At 44.6% G+C, this 21,561-nt stretch overlaps 1 protein-coding gene across 2 annotated transcripts in view; it reads right to left on the bottom strand.

Annotated features, from left to right (window-relative positions):
* Window positions 1-18,439, bottom strand: part of GALNT10 (UDP-N-acetyl-alpha-D-galactosamine:polypeptide N-acetylgalactosaminyltransferase 10 (GalNAc-T10)) — a 323,413-nt gene extending 304,974 nt beyond the window's left edge. The window contains exon 1 of one of the 2 annotated variants that reach the window (XM_006863909.1): window positions 18,189-18,439. In XM_006863909.1, the coding sequence (XP_006863971.1) occupies window positions 18,189-18,347 (159 nt within the window). In that variant the 5' untranslated portion in view covers window positions 18,348-18,439. The remainder of the gene's footprint in view (window positions 1-18,188) is intronic. The other variant, XM_006863910.1, reaches the window with a different exon arrangement.
* Between the last annotated feature and the right edge of the window lie 3,122 nt (window positions 18,440-21,561).

Raw genomic sequence — 21,561 nt, 5'->3', positions numbered from 1 at the left:
TTCTAATGGGAAAGATCACAGAGGACTTCTGGGAAAGGAAATATTTGAGCAGAACCTGGAAAGGCGGCTGGAGGGCACCCAATAAAACCCACTGTCACTTGGAGTTGTTGTTAAGTGCCGTTGAGTTGGTTCAGACTCATAACAACCCTGTATAGGAATTCTAAGGAGCGGTTGATGAATTTGAACTGCTGATCATGTAGTTCAAACTATTCTTGTGGTCCAGTGCATTACCCCACAGCACCACATCAGGACTCTCGCTTGACAAAGCAGCTCCAATGAAACCCTTTGTCACTTGAGTAGTCAGAAATATTACCATAGAAAACCTGTAAGTCCGTCTTTAGTCTATAACTAATTAGAATACCTAAAATGGGGCTAGAACTTGCCCAATGAAGGAGGCTTCCTGCAGAGCCTTTGTATTGCATAAGACCATAGGTGGAATCCTGATCTCCATCCAGAATCTTCTGAGGTGGGAAATTTCCACGTGAAAGAACAAGCAGACCAGCTAGAAGCAGCTAGAAGAACAGAAGATATTTCTTGAAAGAAAAGACGAGCAGGGAAAATAAAAAAACAATAATGGCAGTTGTTTGTTGGGGAGCCATCAAGGCAAGTGGTCCAGTCCCCTCAGGGCAAACAGAAGGGGAATACACAAGCAGGCATTTGGTCTTGCTGGTGACCACACTGGTCAACCAATAAGGGGAAGGGAAAAAACAGCAATGAAGTTGTAAGCTAAGTCCAACCACATTCAATAGACTCCTGTCAACCTGGATTGAGACCTGGTTGGCCAGCAGTATGGTGAGACCTGGGGACTCTGGGGTCTAGGGACAGGGACATGGCCACAGAGGACTAGAGTAGAGAGTGAAGCATCCAGCTGATATGAAGTGAGGGGAGATGTGCAAGAACACCCATATCTGCAGATAGTACCCATATGATCTGGCTTCAATGGCTGGATGATTAGAACTAGACTAGAGGAAGAAAGAAGAAGAAAAAAAAGAGTAATCTGCTACAATGTGATGAACTTGACCTATACTTATGGATGTAGTAGCTCAAAAGAGGGAACAAATCCTTCTATTCTATAGATGCCAGCAGCATCTCTGGGTGCTTGCCTCCCACTGAGCTGCAAGCCTGCTGGCCTGGCCTCCCAGCCTTTTTTTGTTGTTGTTAAAGAAAAAAAAGTCATCTTTATTTGTAATCTAAACAAAGTCCCATGGTTGGGTCAGGAAAAAAAAAAAGATGATAAAGCAAAACAGGCCACCCTCTTGGCATACCCTCATTTACACTAGTCTGAAATCTTTCTGGGTTTTTCTTTTTTAAAAATAAAGAGAACCATGTCTAGCATCGAGCTTGTCTACTTTCTCATTCTGTGGCAAGATTTTACTCCGCTGCCCTAGAGAACCCCTGAAAACCAGCACCATGAGGTAAACTGCAGTAGGGGCCGGATTTCTGTGGCCTCGCTCACATGCTTTGTGCTGGCTCCCTCAGGGACTTCCTCCTGACTGCTCACCCTCCTGGGACCCCCCAGGCAGTCCCAACACCTGCTAGAACTGAAGGTGGAGAAGGAATAGAAATATTCGTTCCCACCCCCTCAGTACACAGGGTTGACAGGGATGGGCAACTTAGACATAGGCTACCCAAAATTGGGGGGGAGGGGCTACAAAGCCACAAAGTGACTGGCTTACAAGCTTTCAAGAGGGGACCTAGTTTCAGAGGGTGCAGGGTAAGGTAGAATCTCCACTGAGTGGTTTCCAACCTGTCTGGACGGGGCTAGTGAAAGGAGATAGGGATAGGTAGGACCCTTGTGGTTCAATAGTGAATAATTACTATCAGGACTGATTGTGAGTGTTGCAAATGTAAGGGTGGGTAGATATTTTGTAACAAAAGAAGGAGAGTGATTGATCTTGCAGTCCAGGAGTGGAGGACCCTGGGACCATCAAGGAAGAAGAGCAGAGTGCAGGACCCTATCCAGAGAAGCAGTGACACCAGAGATGGAGGCAGAGACGATGACACGGAGAGATGGAGCAGCTGGGGACTCTGGACTCAGGGAGGGAGAGGGGCTGTGTGCTGATGGCCAGGGGGGCAGGCTTGCAGGGTATACCTTTTGGTTATTTGAATGGTTATATATTCCTGAGTGCTTCTGTGTCCATCGTCCCCCCTCTCCCCCCCCCCCCCCAAAAAAAGAAGAGGGAATGGAAGCAAATGCTGTTGAATGATGATGTATGAAAGGGATTGTAATCATTGCAATGAAATGTAATACGATAGGATGAATGTAAAGCTGATGCTCTCTCATGTAAAGTATCAGTCAACTCACAACAAAAACTTAAAAAAAAAAAGAACAAAAGATAAGTTTTGTTGTTTGCTATATCACACCTTGTTCTTTAGTACATACTAAAGGGTAGACAGTATGAATTGGGGGATTTTTATGTATGGGCTACAACATTTAGTAATAAAATAATTGAATGATTTATTTTGAAATGCTACATAAAATTTGGTTTGCTGATCAATAAATATTTCATCTAGTTTTATTAAGAACAAAAAGCCCTGTCACTTAACATAGCAGCTGACCTAGGACTCTGCTGAGCTAAAGTTCTCCACACTGGGGTGTTCAAGTCAAAAATGGTGACCACTTGGCAGAAATAAGGACAAGATAAAGCTGTTCTTATTCTACACTGACTGGTGTATGAATTCTTCAGTCTTAGCTCCCATCCTAGTAACTGAGAGATAAACCTCTCTCTGAAAGTGCCGTGGACTGCCAAAAAACCCAATAGATCTGTTTTGGAAGAAGTGCAACCAGAGTGCTCCTTGGAGGCCAAGATGGCTAAGCTTTGTCTCTCCTACTTTGGACACATTGTCTGGAGAGAACAGTCACTGGAGAAGGATGTCATGCTGGGTAAGGTGGAGGGTCAGAGAAAAAGAGGAAGACCCCCAACGAGATGGATCAGCCAGGTGGCATCATTGACGGACTCAAGTGTGGCAGCGGTAGTGAGGTTGGCCAAGGATCGGACATTGTTTCGTTCTGCTGTGCATGGGGTCGCTATAAGTCGGTTCTGACTCAATGGCACCTGACAACAACAACAACAACACCTATAGCATAGAGACAGCTGAGAAGGAGACTGGGGAGACTGGGGAACAGAAACGTGATGGAAGAGGTTGGTATTGCTAACTGCCATCGAGTTGATTCTGACTCACAGTGACCTTGTACAGGGTTTCCAAGGAGCAGCTGGTTAGCCCAGTATTTATCCTACAGGGTGAAAGAGCTATTCTCACACCCAACTTTAAAGAAGGTCCACACAAACCAGAGGGTAGAAATCCACACCTGGGTTTCCCCGCCCCCTAGCTTAAAGTGCTACAGAGGAAAAAGGAGAGCAAGCCAAAGTCTGACAATCAGGACTAAAACTAATCAAATATCCTTTTAATACCTCTGCCTTGGCACCTGGCAACCTTCTTAATGTGCCCCATTGTTCTCTGGCAGAGCTTTGGCTCTGGAGCCCTCAGCTGCTTCTCCCACTGGCAGACTAGGAAAGAAGGGAACTGCCAGTGTTTCCTAGCCACACAGGGCTGACTTTGCCCCCGCCCGACACCAGCAGGGGAGCCCTATCCCAGTAGGGAGGATGATTCTTGCCACATGGCAGTGCCTGGCAACTGCCCAAAGGGTAGAGTGGCAAGAAAAGTCCATGATCTAAAAACTGACAACTCCTTCTTCATCTGTATACTGTTTGCACACCGGACCAAACCAACTGCCATCTAGTCAATTCTGACTCCTAGGGTTTTAGAGGCTGTAAATCTTCATGGGACAGACAGCCTCATCTTTCTCCTGAGGAACAGCTGGTAGTTTCGAACTGTTGAACTTGTGGTTAGTAAATACTTGCCCTATAGCACCAACAGGGCTCCTTGCTCATACACAAGGTAGATAGTATTCCCACTCTACAGGTAAGGAAACAGAGGCCAAGAGAACTTAAATGGCTTGCCCACAGGAGTCAGTGCAGTATGATAGCTAAGAGCACTGGTTTGGGATCAGAGATCTGAGTTGGAATTCCACCACCTGTTTGCTGTGCAGTTTCCCCCATCTGCACCATGAGGATAGTTAAGACTGTACCTCCTGGGGTTATTGCACTGATAATATGAGATGGGGCACAATGTGTGGCACCCAGTTGTTGTTAATTGCCATTGAGTAGATGCTGACCCATAGTAACCTTGTATATATGGTTTCCGAGGAGGAGCTGGTGAGCTTGAACTGCTAATCTTGCAGTTCAGTGGCTTTGTAATATGGCGCATTAACCCACAGTGCCACACCAGGACCACTGTTATTACTGTGGAATCAGGAGGCAAGATTGCGGTAACTCTCAGTCCAGGACCGGTCGCCACACTGTACGAAGCTATACACACCTTGCTCATTGTCAAGAGTCAACTTGGGCCTCTTGCACAGTGGACAGTGTTCTGTATGGAGATGCAGGTGGCTGTGTTCAGGTGAGCTGCCTTACCCAAAGAACTCTGTTGTTAAGTGCTGCGAGTCGATTCTGACTCATAATGACCCTGTATAGGGTTCCCAAGAAGTGGCTGGTGAACCTGAACTGCTGACCTCGTGGTTTAAACCGACCTTGTGATTCAGTACATATTCCACAGTGACATACCAGGACTCCAGTGAGGTCCCACTCAAGACTCCCATCACATAGTCTCATTTCCAGAAATGCCTCTGGATGCCTTTGAGGACCCCTGCAGAGGAGGAAATGCGGCTTGTGCTATTTCTGTTGGAAAAGCCATTTTTCTTCTCCTTTCATAGAATCCCAATACTCCCCAGTTACAGTATGGCACCTACTGGGATCTCCTAACACACCAGGAAGCATTGAGTGGAAAACAAAGTAGATTCTGTGCTCCCATTGTTAGTAACAAACCCACAACAGGCCCTGAGGCAGCTGGAACAAACTTTACTAGACAGGGTGGGCAGCAAACTCAGAATTGTCTAGACAAAAAGCAGCAAGGTAAATGGTTTCTTGGGCTGAGATAAGAGGAATCATTTGGGTATAAATGGGTTTATTTGAGAGTCTATGATTTTTATATTTCTTTTTAGAATTTTTCATGTGAAAGGGTGAAGCAGCCAGGTTTGCGACCATAAATTATGGCAAGAGCTGTGGCCAGCTGGGGAGCTCACACCCATCTAGAGGGGTTAGCTGCTACCCAGATCCAACTATTTTTTGTGATAGTGGAAGCCCAGACCTTCTAAATTTTGCAGACGAGCCAGAAATGATCTTTTTAAAAATAGGTAAAATATTACAGTTTTAGGTACTGGTAACTTTACCTAAACTAACATTGAAAACAAATTCACTCAACCGTCTATAAGTTGTCACTGGGTTCGGCCTACAAAATCCTCTTTCTGGGCTGTATGTGGTCTCCAGGTCATCAATCTGCAACCTCTGTACAAGAATACAGGTAAGGTCTAAGAAAACGACTGTGATATAAACGTTAGAAAAAGTAATCAAAGGAGTCCACTGAAGGAAACAGTCATGGAGGTTTCTTATCAGTAAAATACCCAGGAATCCAAGCTACAGACCCTGGTGCTCCAACAACAGAACCGTTGACTTTTCACTCAAGTTAGGTGTCAGATTTAGGAACTGGTTATTTCACAAGCAGACAAACACACATATACACATTGTAACTGTCAGCAGCTGACTCTGATCAATACTCAGGAGGAAATATACAAAAATAACAGTTACAGTTGAGAACATACAATGTGCTTTAACAGCAGTAAGTAATGTGCACACACACACACACACACACACACGCCAGATGTTTCCAACCTGTTCCCTTTACAAACCATCTAGTACTAGTCAACTCTGCCAGACCCCTCTGCTCATCAGCCGCCTCTCAGAGGAAACTGAACTTGTAACCCATAAAGGAGAGCCACACAGACACACATAACACTGGCTAATGAGGCTCTTGGGAGGCTGCCTGGGTAAGGCTCCCATCGGCACGTGAGACCTGTTGTAATCCCTGCCCTGGCACTGCTGTCTGGGCATTCAGCTAAAGGGAGAACTCCCCAGAGCCAACAACAAATCCAAGAAACCGGCTGCTTGGGGCCCCCATTCATTACTGCCTGGTATTTTTCAGAGGGAGCTGCAGCCTCCTCATATTCCAGAAAAGAAGGAGTGGACGCTAGAGATGTCACGCGGCCAAGAGGTAGAGCAGGTAGCAGAAGGAAGCCTCACAGCTATTCCCTATGGAGTTAGATATCTGGGTTGGGATTCTGTTTCCATTACTTCCTGGTTGTGTGGTCCTACATAGGTTATTTAACCTCTCTGAGCCTCAATTTTCTCATCTTTTGTTCAATCACTACCATGACACTATGGAGTAGAAACCATTGGGTTCGTTTTAGGATTGTTGTTAAATGCCACAGACTGCAACTCATGGTGGCTTTTTGACAACAGGATGTAAATTGTCCAGTCTTGCATTATCCTAACAATTACCAGCATGTTCAAGTTCACAGCTGCAGCTATAATGCCAATCGATTCATCTCACCGAGGATTTCCCATACCCTCACTAGCCCTCTACTTCATCAAACACCATGTCTTCCTCTACTGAGTGATCTCTCCTGGTGACATCCCCACAGCAAGCGAGCTGGACAATGTCACATTGCAATTCATATGGTTTTCAATGGCTAATATTCTGAAGTAGATTTTCAGGTCTTTCTTCCTTCTCTGATTTAGTCTGGAAGCTCTGCTGAAACCTGTCCACCATGAGTGACCCTGCTGGTATTTGAAATACCAGAAGCATAGCTTCCAGCATCACACAACTACACAAGCCACCATAGTACGACCAACAGACAAGACAGGTAGTGGCATTTTAGGATGATAAGGATCCTGAGACCCTAGAGGTTAGGCACAGAGCTACAGAGTGGCAGAGAGAGCTAAGACTGGGAATCAGGACTGGTTCCCAGTTGTATGGTCTCTCTTCTGCTCTCTCAGTTCAAAGGAGTGGACTTCAGGGTCTCTGTAATGCACCCCCTCCCATGAAAGTCAAGAAGAACTGAGCCCACACTTTAAGCCAGGCACTCCCAACTAGAAGATACATAATCACATTTACTGAGAACTTATTATATGCCAAGCATTATGCTCTGTGCTTTACCCAAACTGACTCATTCAACCCTCAGAGAAACCCCCAACAGTTACTCCCATTATACAGACCTAAAATACAAGGTACAAGGCCAGGAATTTGAGTAAGGCAGTGGACCCACCAAAGCTAGAACCTGAATACTGCTCCAGGAGGGTGGGAATTGCTTCACCAATGGAGTCTTGGTGAGGGGGAGTGGGCAGTGGTGGGAAGAGCTCCTCTTCAAGGTCACACCACTGCCAGGTGACTTGGTAAACTCTTCCTCAGCTGTTGAAGACATTCAGCTGTAGAGTAATGGTGTCTGTCTTCTGTTCAGTATCTAGGCTCCCATCACAGCTTTGCAGGAAGGAGTAGAAGGTGGGAGTGGGAAATAGGTCCTTTGCCAGCTCACACATGGTGGAAGAAGAGAGGTTAGGAGCTCAAATGCTGGGTCAGAGACTCCCAGCTCCACCAGCGCAGCCTGTGTGTCTCTGAGCAATTAACTGCACCTCTGTGAGCCTCAGTTACCTCACTCATATCTACTGGCCTATAACAGTGAATATTTAGCAAGATGTACATATTAAGGGCTTTATTAGTCCAACGTCTGACAGAGTAAGTACTAAATAAATGGTAGCTGTCATTGTTACTTATTAACATCCTCATTACCGTCCACATCATCATCATTCTTCTTATTAGTAACATTTCATGCTGTGGCTTTCCTCACCTCAGAAACCTGAAGACACTTCAGCCATGTGAAGCTCAGGATTCTCTCAAAGCTAAAGGGAAGGGAAAAAATGGACCTGGTTTTTTTTTCCCCTTCTCTCTCCTATCTGCACTCAGCAGAGGGCAGCAAACAGGAACCATTCAAAGATAAGAGAGGGAGAAGAGAGACACATGGAGAGAAAGCTATACACTCATAAATACACACCCACCCACCACAGCAAGCGGAATTGTTTAGCTTCCTCTAGCTTCAAAAGTATGAACACTCCGCCTCCTCCAGCTAAGAGGGCCAGGCAGAAAAAAATGTTGAAGCAGAAGAGACAGAAGTTCTTTTACAGCTTGAGATAAATCTTCAATGAACTGACTTTTAACGTGGGGGGTGGAGGAGAGAGGCAGAGGGAGGCACTGCACCTCAGCTCTCAGGGCATCTGTGAGGGGAAAGGAAAGCAAGAGCAGAAGTCATAAGTAAGATTAAAGACAGCTTTCAACTGTTTCTTACAGCAACCCTTTGTGCTCGGCTGACAAGTTTTGCCAGGGAGAAAGCTGAGGCCCCCAGCTAATCATCTTAGCCAAGAGGTGGCAGAGCTAGAATTCAAACACAGACCTCCAGATTGCAGGTACAGTGCTCTTTATGCAGTTCCTGGATAGCAAAGAGGTTTTGCAGCAACAAGTCTGGTCATGGGTAGAGAAAGCCTGGGACACTAGCAACATAATTCTGAAATAGACATTTAAAAGCATCCCTAGATTGTGATTCCTTCCTTCTCACCAAAGCGCCCAGATTTTTCACTTGGGAAGTGTTATTCATGTGATTTGGGTGATGGCACTGTGGGTTAGGCATTGGGTGACTGGCTAACTACAAGGTTGGTGGTTTAAACTCACCAGCCACTGTTTGGAAGAAACATGAGGCTGTCTGCTCCCGTAAAGATTTACAGTCTTGGAAATCTTATATAGAGTTGCTATGAGTTGGACATGACTTGGCTTTTGGGGTTTGGGCACTCACTCTGAACTCCAGGATGGATTAAGTCAATCAGCACAGCTCATTCTGACATGGTTCAGGGAGCAAGCATATTAGATCCAAATCAGGTCAGTATAACCTAAGGAAAATTTACTAGAAATAAAAGGAAAAAAAGTTTCCCCTATTTGAAGGAAGATACGTGAATAGACACTCATTCTTCTAGAACCTGGTGTGGATAAAAGTCTGGAACAGCTGTAGCCATATTTTGCTGCCATGAGGGGCTCAGCCCAGGACAAAACCAACATACAGAAAGAATGCTGAAACCAAGAAATGCAGAAGAAGGTAGTGAGAGTCTTGACGACATCATGACCAATCTCAGTTACAGGAGTCAAGATACACTTCCTTATTCATTCCAGGATTGACTTAATTCATTCTATACCTGCAACTGATAGCGAATCTGGGTTGGCTATTAGGATCACATTAGCTGTCTGCCATTGTTGCTGTTGTTAGGTGCCTTCCAATCAGTTCTGACTTATAGTGACCCTATCTATGTATAACAAAGCAAAACACTGCCCAGTCCTGAACCATCATCACAATCGTTGCTATGTTTGAGCCCATTATTAGAGCCACTGTATTGATCCAGCTCCTTGAAAGTCTTGTTTTTTATCACTAACCCTCTGTTTTACCAAGCCTGAACTGGTCACTCCTAATAACATGTCCAAAGTACATGAGACAAAGTTTCACCAGCCTTGCTTCTAAGGAGCATTCTGGCTGCACTTCTTTCAAGACAGATTTGTTGGTTCTTCTAGCAACACAATTCAAAGGCCATCAATCCTTCATTATCCAGTTTTCACATATATATGATGAGATTGAAAATCACATGGGTCAGTCTTCAAAATGACATTTTAACTTTTTTTTTTTAACACTTTAAAGTAGTCATTTGCTTAAGATTTTTCCAATCCAATACATCCTTTAATTTCTTGAATGCTATATCCTTGTGGATCCAAGTAAAATAAATCTTTGAAAACTTCAATCTTTTTTTGCATTTATCATGATGCTGTTATTGGTCAAGTGGTGAGGATTTCTGTTGTCTTCTTACTGAACTGCAATCCACACTGAAGGCTGCAGTCTTTAATCTTCATGAGTAAGTGCTTCAAGTCCTCTTTACTTTCAGCAAACAATGTGTATATCAAATATCAAAGGCTATTAATGAGTCTGCCTCCAATCTTAATGTTATGTTCTTCTTCATATTGTCCAGCTTCTTGGATTATTTGTTCAGCATGCAGACTGAATAAATATGGTAAAAGGATACAACCCAAATGTGCACCTTTCCTGACCTGGAACCACACAGTATCCCCTTGTTCTATATGAATAACTGCTCTTTGGTCTACACACAGATTACATCTGAACAAATTAAATGTTCTGAATCCCCATTCTTTGTAATGTTATCCATAATTTGTTACAATTACACAGTTGAATGCCTTATTAGTAAAAAAAAAAAAAAAAAGAAAGAAAGAAAGAAAATACAGGCATCTTTTTCATATGGTCTGCTTTCAGCCAAGATCCATGTGATATTAGCAATAATATCCCTCATTCTACCATGTGCTGGTCATCATTATTTGGCACCATTACCACTTCCATGGCTATAAGGGGACATCAGAAGCTATCTTGTCAAACCTCCCAACTTGATAGGTAAGGAAACAGTTCCAGAACATGGGAAGTCAATTAAACAAGCTCTCAACAGATAGGAGAAATATAAACCAGATGTACTTGGCATTATTATTTGCCATCCCTATATTGGACTCCTGGTATGGTGCTGTAGGATAAGCACTGGACTGCAAACTACAAGGTCGGTAGTTCAAACCATCAGCTGGTCCTCAGAAACCCTATACAGGATTGCTATGAACTGGTCTTAGGCATAACAGAACAAAATACTGCCTGGTCCTGTGGCTTTCTCACAATCATTGCTAAGCTTGGGCCTATTGCTACTGCCAGTGTCAATCCATCGTGTTGGGGATCTCCTCTTTTCTGCTGACTCTCCACTTTACCAAGCACGATAGCCTTCTCCAGGGACTGTGCCCTCCTGATAATATGTCCAAAGTATGAGAGACTAAGTCTTGCCATACTGGCTTCTAAAGGAGCATTCTGGCTGTTCTTCCAAGACAGATTTATTTATTGTTCAGGCAGTCCAAGGTACTGTTAACATTCTCCTCCAACACCATACCTCAAATACATCAATTCTTCTATGACCTTCCTTATTCAATATCCAACTTTCACAAGCATAAGAGGCTGTTGAAAATACCATGGCTTGGGCCAGCTGCATCTTAGTCCTTAAACTGGTATCTTTATCTTGAACACTTTAAAGAGGTCTTGTGCAGCAGATTTGCCTAATGCAATATATCATTTGGTTTCTTGACTGCTGCTTCCATTGAGTGTTGATTGTGGATCCATGCAAAATGAAGTCTTTGACAACTTCAATCTTTTCTCCATTTATCTTGATGTTATTTACTGGCCCAGTGGTAAAGATTTTTGTTTTCTTTACATTGAGGTACAATTGATACCAAACGCTGATATACTTCATCAGTAAGTATTATAAATCCTCTTCACTTTCAGCAAGCAAGGTTGTATCATCTACATATGCCAGATTGTTAATGAGCCTTCATCCATTCCTGATGCCACGTTCTTCATATAATCCAGCTTCTTGAATTATTTGCTTAGCATACAGAGTGAATGAGTATGATGAAAGAATGCAATCCTGGCACACACCTTTCCTAATTTAAAAATACTGTCTCCCCTTGTTCTGTTCAAATGACTTCGTCTTGGACTATGTATAGGTTCCTCATGAGCACAATTAAGTGCTCTGAAATACTCATTCTCCAAAATGTTATTCCTGGCTTTTCATGATCCATATAGTCTAAAGGTTTTGCATAGTCAATAAAGCACAGGTAAACATCTTTCTGGTATTTTCTGCTTTCAGCCAAGATCCATTGGACATCAGCAATGGTATTCCTCATTCCATGTTCTCATCTGAATCTGACTTGAACCTCTCTGTCAATGTACTGCTGCAGCCTTTTTTTTTTTTTTAATTTATCTTTTAGAAAAACTTTGCTTGCATGTATCAATAATATTATCTGATGATTTCCGCATTCTGTTGGGTCACCTCTCTTTGGAATGGGCACAAATATGGATCTCTTCCAGTCAGCTGGCCAGTCTTCCAAATTTCTTGGCATAGATGAGTGAATGATTCTGGTACTGCATCAGTTTTGTTGAAAGATTTCAATTTGTATTCCATCAATTCCTGGAGCCTTCCTCCTTGCTAATGTCTTCATCTTAAACTTTTTTCAGTACCAGTGGCTCTTGATCACATGCTATCTATTGAAAGGGTTTAACATCGGCCATTTCTTTTTGATACAGTGACTCTGTATTCCTTCCATCTTCTTTTGATGCTTTCTGTATCATTCAATATTTTACCCATGTTATTTTTGTTGTTAAGTGCCATCGAGTCAGTTCCAACCCATAGTGATCCAGTATAGGGTTTCCAAGGAGCAACTAGTGAGCTTGAACCACCGACCTTGCAGTTCAAATGGCTTTGCAGTCTGGGGCATTAACCCACAGTGCCACACCAGGACTCCTATTTTACCCCTAGATTCCTTCAATATTGCAAGTCAAGGCTTGAACTGTTTTTCTTTAGCTCTTTCAGCTTGAGAAATGCTGACTGTATTCTTCCCTTTTGGCTTTCTAACTCCAGGTCTTTGCACATTTCATTATAATACTGGGCTTGGTCTTCTAGAGCTGTTCCTTTGAAATTTTCTGTTCAGCTCTTTGACTTCCTCATTTCTTCCATTTGGTTTAGCATCTCTACACTGGAGAGCACGTTTCAGAGTCTGAAATTATTATCAGAAAATATTCTGGTGCTATTCATCATGTTTCAATATTCCTTATTCTGGTGCTATCTGACAGTGTTCTATTGCTACTCATAAGGTTTTCAGTGGCTAAACACTCAGAAGTAGTAGCCCACATCATTTTCTTCCTAGTCTGTCTTAGTCTGGAAGCTCAGCTGACAACTGTTTACTATGGGTGTGTCCTGCTGGTATTTAAAACACCAGTGACATAGCTTCTAGCATCACAGCAACACACAAGTCACCACAGTACAACAAACTGATAACGAGTGGTGGAGGTATGCTAATATGTAGGGGGAAATCCTAGTGGTGAAATAGGGAAAGAATGGGATTCTAGACTACAAATGTCCCCATGAGAACCTGATTGACTACTCTTCTTCTGGGTCTCAATTTCCCTATTTACAATATGAGCAGGTTGGCTAAGATGCCTTCTGATGCCCCCCCTTACCCTTACTCTCTGAGGATGTGGCTCCTACCTCAAGACACATCAAGAAGGGAAGGGTACAATGTACTCCTTAGTCACAGGAGCTCAGGCATCATTAGCCACATATAAGCTACCTCCTTTCTCCACTCTAACGGACATGAGGACGGTTGGTTCTTCAGAAAAGTAAGACTCTTAAAAGTTACTCTCTTGCCTGCTTTGACTTATATGTGCTTTACGGAGGGTCAGTCATATGTAAAATACAAACCCACAGCAAATACCATCAGGAGCAGTTAGTTGTCAGGGGACATACTTCTAGCTGCTAAGTTTACCTCAAGATGCCTTTTTGAGTTCCTGATGCCATCTCTGTTTAAGAGCTGTCTGTAGAGAAGGTACAATTAATAAGCTAGATGGTTATCTTTTAAATGGGCCTTGGCTTTTTTTGTTTTTTTCTAATTCCTAATTCCATTATATGCTATCAAGGCACTGATGCCAACAACCCTTAGACCACAGCCAGAGAGAAGGCATTATAGTGTGAATATGCTCCTAAATTATGGCCTAATCATCAATCAAATAAGGAGGTCTGTTCAAATAAACTCTCATTACCTAGGCTCTCAAAAATCATATGTAACTCACAGATCCACAGGCTGGAAAAGCCCTAACAAAGTATCCATCTCCTACATTGCAATTTAGTTTCAACAAGGCATTAACTCCACTTCAGTAGTTTCGAGAGCCTCAGTCCAAGCCTATGTTTGGTGGCACAGTGGTTAAGTGCTGGGCTGCTAACCAAAAGATTAGCAGCTCAAACCTAATAACTGCTCCACAGAGAAAGATATGTTGGTCTGTGTCTGTGAAGATTCCAGTCTTGGAAACAGTATGGGGCAGTTCTACCCTGTCCTCTACATCGCTCTAAGTTGGAACTGATTTGACACAATGGGTTTGGTTTTGTCCTGGCTTGGAGAGAGGCAGGATCGATCTAACATACATGTGTCTTCCCACTTCTGAATCTAAGCCCTTACTTCACAGAGGAAAAATCCAAAGTCCAAAAAAGGTTAAACCACTTTCCTGAGGCTGCACGGTAAGTTTAGAGCCAGAGACAGAATTAGAATTCATGCCCTTATTCCAAGTCTTCTCTCTGCAGGGTTTCTTGGGAGATAGCAAGTCCAGGATAAGAGGGAGAATGAAAGAAGACAGATTTGCCCCGATAAATCAACAATCCCACTCTAGTCAGATTTCACCTGGGCATACGGAAAGGAAAGTGATTAGCAATCTAAAAGTTCCCAGCCCCTTTATGGAAAATAAATTATTTCAAAGCTACATTTCTGTGGTACTTAACTTTCTGATGGGCAAGGCTATGCCACCATGAAGACAAAAGCACACACATGCACACATACACACACATACACAAAGATGAGGAGGAAAATAAAGTATTGATCTCTGGATGTTCTAAGAATAAAGTTCAGCTCTGACACAATGAGAAAAATTGATGCTTGAAAATTAAAGTCATTGGTACTCCGTTAACCCGTCAATTTCTATTCCATGGACACTATTGTCCAACGAAGTACTTTCTCACAAGAGATTACAGTAATGTGCATAGATGTGAAGGGACTAAATCACATTTCCTACCACAGGTTTATAATAACCATTTCCCTAGCCTGGTATATGAAACTGACAGTAGAATTAAACCAAGATTTTAAACATCGTGGGACTAGGAATGGGAGGGATTTCTAAATTTAAATGGAGATGGCTTCAAGAATGGCTTTTCTTTCTTGGTTTTTCAGCTTTCTGAAAAGTCAGCTGTCTGGCCAGGCGAATACTGAAATCTTAACAGCATTATGTGCCTTTTATAAATCAGCTGTCCTCCTCAGCTCCAGATGTACAATCAGGATGAGCTACCCTGACAGTTATGTAGACTTACCTAGCAATGATAAACACTCTTAATTTGAAAGTCTTTATTCTTCAATCCATTGGAGAAATGAAGGCATTAGAAGGCTGCTCAAACAATGGGCATGCTGCCTTCAGAGAAACTTCTATCAAACCCACAAAGAATATATTTTTCATTTGTATAAAGTCTTTGCCCCAGAGACTCTGCAGTTATTTCAACCAGAAATATCAATGAAGTGCTTCTGGGATGCTTTTCAACAATTACACGAGTGACAGGTTCAACTCAGAACCGGTCAGTCCTGTCAAAAGCAGCTCTGTGCATTCGAGAAGCCAGATTTCCCAGATAGCAGCCTAATGGGTTATATGCACATTTCACGATACTGGAAAAAGGGGTGGGACACCATGTCTCAGAGAGGTCACCGTCTTCCCTCAAGGCCAGCTGTCATTCAAACAAGGGACACTGGGGGGGGGGGGGAAGCCTAGTGCTTTTCATCTGCAGAAGAATGTAACATGTGACAAAAAGGGGCTGTTTGGAAATCTGGCAGGGTGCTCTTAAAAGGCAGCAGATGAATGCTGAATCCTGGAGCACCTAGAAGAGCTTATCAATGGGAAAACAGCTCCATTCTGCTATTCCTAGGAAGCAAACACATTATCTTTAAAGCAAGTATAACCGGCAGGCAACCCCACCACTATCACCACCAAACCCCTTCATTACCTCCTTCTCTTCATGAGATTCCAGAGGGAAAAAAATAAACAAGAAGAAAACCTTCCAAGGTGAGTCTGTCCATTTCAGTTAGGGGCTCTGAGCAGTACCCAGCTGTTGCTCTCCTTTCTCTCTGCCCAAAAGGCTGCCTTCCTCCATCAATCCCCTTTTGTACACGTGAGTAATTTACTTTGAAAGCTCAGGCCAAACTGGCAGTTAACCTTGACCTTCTCTCTACACATCTGGGTCTATAGAAAATGAAAATCAGGACATCTCTGGCATCCACAGTAAAAGAAATACGAGGGCTTTCTCCAGGCAGAGGCAGAATGTCAGAGCTATTTTAAAACTGCCTATAGTTCTTCCAAAGAAAAGCATACTTTGGCAGGACACACCCTCTTGACCTGGGTTGGTGTCCAGTATAGAGCACCCACTAGGGATACACCAAAGGAGACCTGTTCAGGAAAGAAAAGAGAAGTGGCCATTCTACTCAGCGGTTCACTGATGGTATAAGAGTGCTAGAGCTGGACCTACAGTCACATTTGACAGATGGAGAAACAGAGAGTTCCAGAGGGAAACAGGAAGTAATCAAAGCAAGTTAATGGTAGAGCCGGGGCTAGAACCCTGGCCCTGATGGTGGTATACTATGAAGACAGAGGAAAAGATTTCATGAAAGAAAATCTCACATGAATATAAAGACATGTTAAAATTGGCTGCCAGATTTGAATCATGAATTTAGGAAAGGAGTTGGGGCCCAGCCTTAGTTGTCATTTCTAAACAGTAAAATATACCAGAAACATGGATGAGGCCCTCCAGGATGATTTGCATTAAACTGTCATTACCAGAATGACAAGCTGTGCTCAAAACTGGCCATTCCTGTCACAAAGAGCCCTCTGTGTTTAAGATGCAACACTGCCCAACAGCAGTCTGATACTGGGAAAGGAAAAGAAAGTCATCAACCTCAAAAAGCGATTTTTTTTTTTTCAAGTCAAGTCTAACGCTGATGCAAAAATCATCTACTTCTTATTTTATTGTTGTTGATAAATGCTGCTGAGTCGGGTCCAACTCATAGTGACCCCGTATAGGGTTTCCAAGGAGTGACAGGTGAACTTGAACTGCTGACCTTGTGGTTCCAACCTACTTTGCAGTCCAGTGTATTAACCTTACAGTACAACAGGATGAGAGCTCTGGTGGCGTAGTGGATATGAATCAGGCTGTGAACCGTAAGGTCAGCAGTACAAAACTACCAGCTGTTCCATGGGAGAAAGATGAGGCTTTCTGCTCCCGTAAAGGTTTACAGCCTCGGAAACCCTGTACAGGGATCAGGGAAGTCCAGTAAGAAAATGTGAGATGTCCTGCTGTATGAACCAATTCAAGCACGCATATGCTCACTGGCACCCACTGTGTGCCAGGTATGAACCAGAGCTGGGAGGGTGGACATGAACTGTCACAACTTCTGCTCTCAGAGAGTTGTTTAAATACAAGCACAAAAAAACCACACATGGGTGAATTCAGAAGAGGCAGAAACAAGACCTCAGTCTTAACTGCAGGAAGCACTGCACCTAACCTGACTGGGCAAGTTCAGAAGGGTCATGAGTACTTGGAGAAGGGATAGAAAAAGAATTTGGTGCTTCAACACCTGGGCACTGAACATTAATGTTGTTGTTGTTGTTAAGTGCCGTCAAGTCGATTCCCACCCATAGCGACCTTGTATAGGGTTTCCGAGGACCAGATGGTGAGCTCGAACCGCCGACCTTGCAATTCAAACAGCTTTGCAGTCCGGCACATTAACCCACAGCACCACACCAGGACTCAACTGAACACTAATAAACAATGGAAAAATCTAGGGGTCCCCTGCACCAGAACTCTCAGAAGGTAAAGGAAGCAAGCTCCTCAAAGGTCAGCTTAACCCCTTGCCCACTCCTAAGGACTTGAAGCTACAAGAGAAGCATGATCTTTGCTTCCTTCCAAGGACTGGGCAGATCTTAGGAAGGAATAAGAGATAGGGATGAACAAATGGTAAGAAGAGGTCCCAGGCATCTCATTGAATTGGTGGAAAACCAGACAAGGGGTTGACCTGAATAGAGAACACCTGGATCAGCAGGTGGCAGAAAGAAGGGAACTGCAGAAGCGACCTGGCACCAAATCGAAGGGCCACCATCTCCATTCCTACCCTTAGGAGCAGTCATCCTGGAGGATACAAGAAGCAACCACAGGAGAGATGCTGAAAGAGGTGTCAGGATACCAGACAGGGACAGAAATGAGATGGCAATGTACAGTAAGAGCAACAGTCCAGGACTGGGCACCAGGAGTTCTGGACTCGAGTTCCGGCTCCGTCTCTGACTGGCGTGAGACCTTACATAAGTCCCTGTTCTCTGAGCCTCAATTTTCCCATCTGGAAAATGGGAAGGAAGAGAAGAGTCTCAGATGCCGACTCCCGGTGGCAGAAAGAAGGTGGAAGCAGGAATCACAGATGAGAGGGGATTTCGGAAAGGTAGTTCCATAGGTTTCCATGGTAACTGGGAGACTCACCTGTCCGGCCGCAGGGGCCACCTCCGCCCCCGCTCCCCCAGGGGTGCCGTCCGGCTGCCGCTCGCGGTACAGTGCCCAGAGCCCCACGTTGGGCAGGAGGACCAGGGCCGCCAGCACCAGCGCCACCGCCTGCAGGAGCCGCTTCTCCTTCCGCCTCATCGGAGCCGGTCAGCCCCACCGCGCCCCGCCGGCCCCGCCGCGTAGCCCCCAGCTCCGCGCGTCCACTGGTCCGCCCAGCGGCGGCAGAGCTCTGCGAAGAGAAGCGGCCGCGACGCCGGCCCCGCTCCAACTCCGCTGCACTTCCGCTGCTCGCCGGCCCGGGGAGTCGGGCACCGCCACCACGCCGCCACCACAGGGGGGTTGCAGCCACAGCCAACGCTGGCTCCAGACCCTGCCGAGTCACGAAACAGGGTCAGACTCCTTCAGGGAAGCCACGGCCCAAGCTTGACCATCGACACTTCCTTCTTACTGAGCATTCTGGACAGCCCTGGCGCGAGAGAGTCCCAGAATGACCCGTTACCCCCTCTCCAGCTGCGATGGTGTGATCCGCTCCTTGGTGGTTCCCCCGCCCGCAGAAGCTTTGCGAAAGTCTTGGAGTTGTCCAGTTGGGCGCAAACTGGTGTGGGTTGGGCGCGTCTTCCCGCCCTAGGTCTTGCCCTGGGACCCCAGTGCCCAGCTCAGAAACCTGTCTGCTCAGGGCTCCAACCTGGAGTTTGCGTGCCTCTAGGGGATATGCAAACAGTGCTAGAGCCAAGGCAAGGTGTAGTAGCTTCCCACCCTTTCTTGCTTCTCTGCTTAGGAGACCTAAAAATTTACTCTGACCCCAGGATACTGGTTCTGCCAGCTGCAAAATGGGGCCACGGTTGAGCTCCACGCCTATTGTTCTGCGGAAGCGCCCAGTCTTTCTTCCGCTACGAGGTCCCAGGCGTTCGGTGGGTACGCCCTCTGTATACTCTAGTGTAAGGTGCCCGTCTGCCACCTGTCTGCATCCTGCAACCTGGCAGGGAGACCAGAGCCTCTCTGTAGGACCTTTTCTCATGTCCGCGGAGTTGGAATGCCTTCCAGTACCACCTGAGCTTCTGGGAACTCAGCAGTCCGATGCCTTTTCCCAAATCCTTTTGTCCGTTTCTATTTTCCAATTCAGTCATCTCGCAAACAATTAGCAAACACCTACTGTGTACCAGATACTGTGCCAGGCACAGACTCAAGACCTGAAATCTGAGCAAGGACACATTAAACATGTAATCCTACTAGGGCCTGGACCAGATTCAGATGCTACCTGTGGCTCCTCCTCGGGATGTTCCATGCTAATAATTTTAGCTGCCCTCTCTTGGTGAGGAGAGATGAGGTTTCCTTTTGCGCTGCCTTCCTGCCACCCCAACACGATTTTCTCAATTCTGCTTCTCCCAGCCAACTACTGACCCTCATTCTTACCGACCCACCAATCATGTCTCCCATTCTTCCAGCTATACTAAGTGTGGGGGTTCTTCTCTGAAATCACACCACAGGTCTTAATATCTACTTGAAAACCCTCAAGGTTTCCATCACCTCAACTCAAGAGTCACCATGTTGTTCAAACCTTCTCTTCACCTCTTTGCCCAACACACACCCCATGCTTCACCCATATCTCCGTTAGTGGAAATCTTGTTCATCTTTCCAAGTCCAGCTGACTGCCACTTCCTCTAAGAAATCCTCCAAGATACCTCAGGGAGCTGTTTTCTTTGTGTTTCTGTCATTGTATGCCTTTTATGTGAATGCTTATTCTGTGCCACACTCTAAGTTAAAAATGCATTCCCTCTTTTAATGCTTAAAGTTACCCTATGAAGTAGGTTTCTTATTCCCATTTGCAAATGCGACTCAGGTTTAGGAATGTGGTAGTCAGAATGATCCTGTTCTAATAAGTCAGGTCACAGCATTTTTCTCTCTGCTCAAACATTTGCATGGTTTTCTACATCTCACAAGAACCAAGACCACATGACTTTATTCTTCCTCATTCATTGTGCTTCAGCCACATTGACCTCCTTGCCGTTCCTCAGAACACACCAGGTGCATTCCTACCTCAGGGACTTTGCATTTGCTTTTGCCACTATTTGGACTGCACACTCTTCTATCCCAAGATCCTAGCCTTGTCTTTTATACTGAAGTTGAAACAGTGTTTATGAAGTTGAATTACCCTGTCCTAGACAAAAGTAGAACTTCCTAGAGCGAGAGACAATGTTGCAAATTATTTATTATATATTTTTGACAGCACCTAGGGCAAGGCTGGAGTCCTGGTGTTGGCGCTGTAGGATAAGCACTGAAGCACAAGGTCAGTTTGAACAGTAAGGTCAAAAGTTCAAACTCACCAGCCGCTCCTCAGAAACCCTATATAGGGTTGCTATAAATTGGAAACTACTTGAGGTCACTTAACAACAACAAAAAGGCAAGGCTTAAACACATAGCAATAAGAGTGATCCTATTACAAACATAGTGTATATTTTGCTCCTGAAAACTCAACTATGGTCTCCCTTCACATTAAAATAATCTATGAGATTCTTCCAGAGTCTATGAAGTCCTACGTGATGATCTAACCCTACTGCTAAGCTTTTGGCCACTCCTCTTCTATATTACTCAAACACACCAAGTTGCTTATCAATTTCCTCAGGGCCTGCAAATTTTCTGTGTGTGCCCTGGTCTGCAACCAGTGGTATCACTTGGGGAATATTTTGGCAAGTGCAAACAAATTGGTTCTGACTCATAGCAACTTTGTATAGGGTTTCTGAGGCTGCAAATTTTTGTAGGAGCAGAAAGTCTCATCTTTCTTCCACAGAACTGCTGGTGGGCTCAAACCACTGACGGTGTGGTTTGCATTCCAGTGCATGGAGCAGCATCTGACTCCTTTGATTTTACAAGGGGTAGGGGAGAATAAAACGCACCAGCCTAAGGCCAATTCCTTGAGGTGAGACTGAGGTCAGACATACACCTTCAATCCTCTAACCTTTACCAATTCTGACACCAACTATCCCTCTCACAGCACTCTCTAGCTCTCAGCTGTTTTGATACTTCATTGCAATGACCACACAGAACTCACAGACCATACTCATAATACGGAACTTTTAAGAAGGCTGGCAGTTTATAATTCAGTGTCAGAAATGCTCAGGACATAGTTCTTCGATTAGGACAGCCTCTTTCCAGTCATGCTTGCAGGCAGGCATCTCTCTAGCTCTCAGACTCTTGGCTTGGCCTTTGCCCTGCCCAGGCATTGTTACAAAACTCCTTTAGTACTACTGATTAACACCCAAAGGGCATGTCACTCTGCCATATGCCTCAGCCCAAAGGTACTCAGCTATCACCATGGGTCAGCAAAACCTAGCCTCCCCTGATTAAGTGCCTT

Source organism: Chrysochloris asiatica, unplaced genomic scaffold, assembly GCF_000296735.1.
Source record: "Chrysochloris asiatica unplaced genomic scaffold, ChrAsi1.0 scaffold00057, whole genome shotgun sequence".
NCBI lineage: Eukaryota > Metazoa > Chordata > Mammalia > Afrosoricida > Chrysochloridae > Chrysochloris > Chrysochloris asiatica.
Note: the sequence above shows the minus strand (reverse complement) of the source record. Positions and strands in the feature narration are given on the sequence as shown.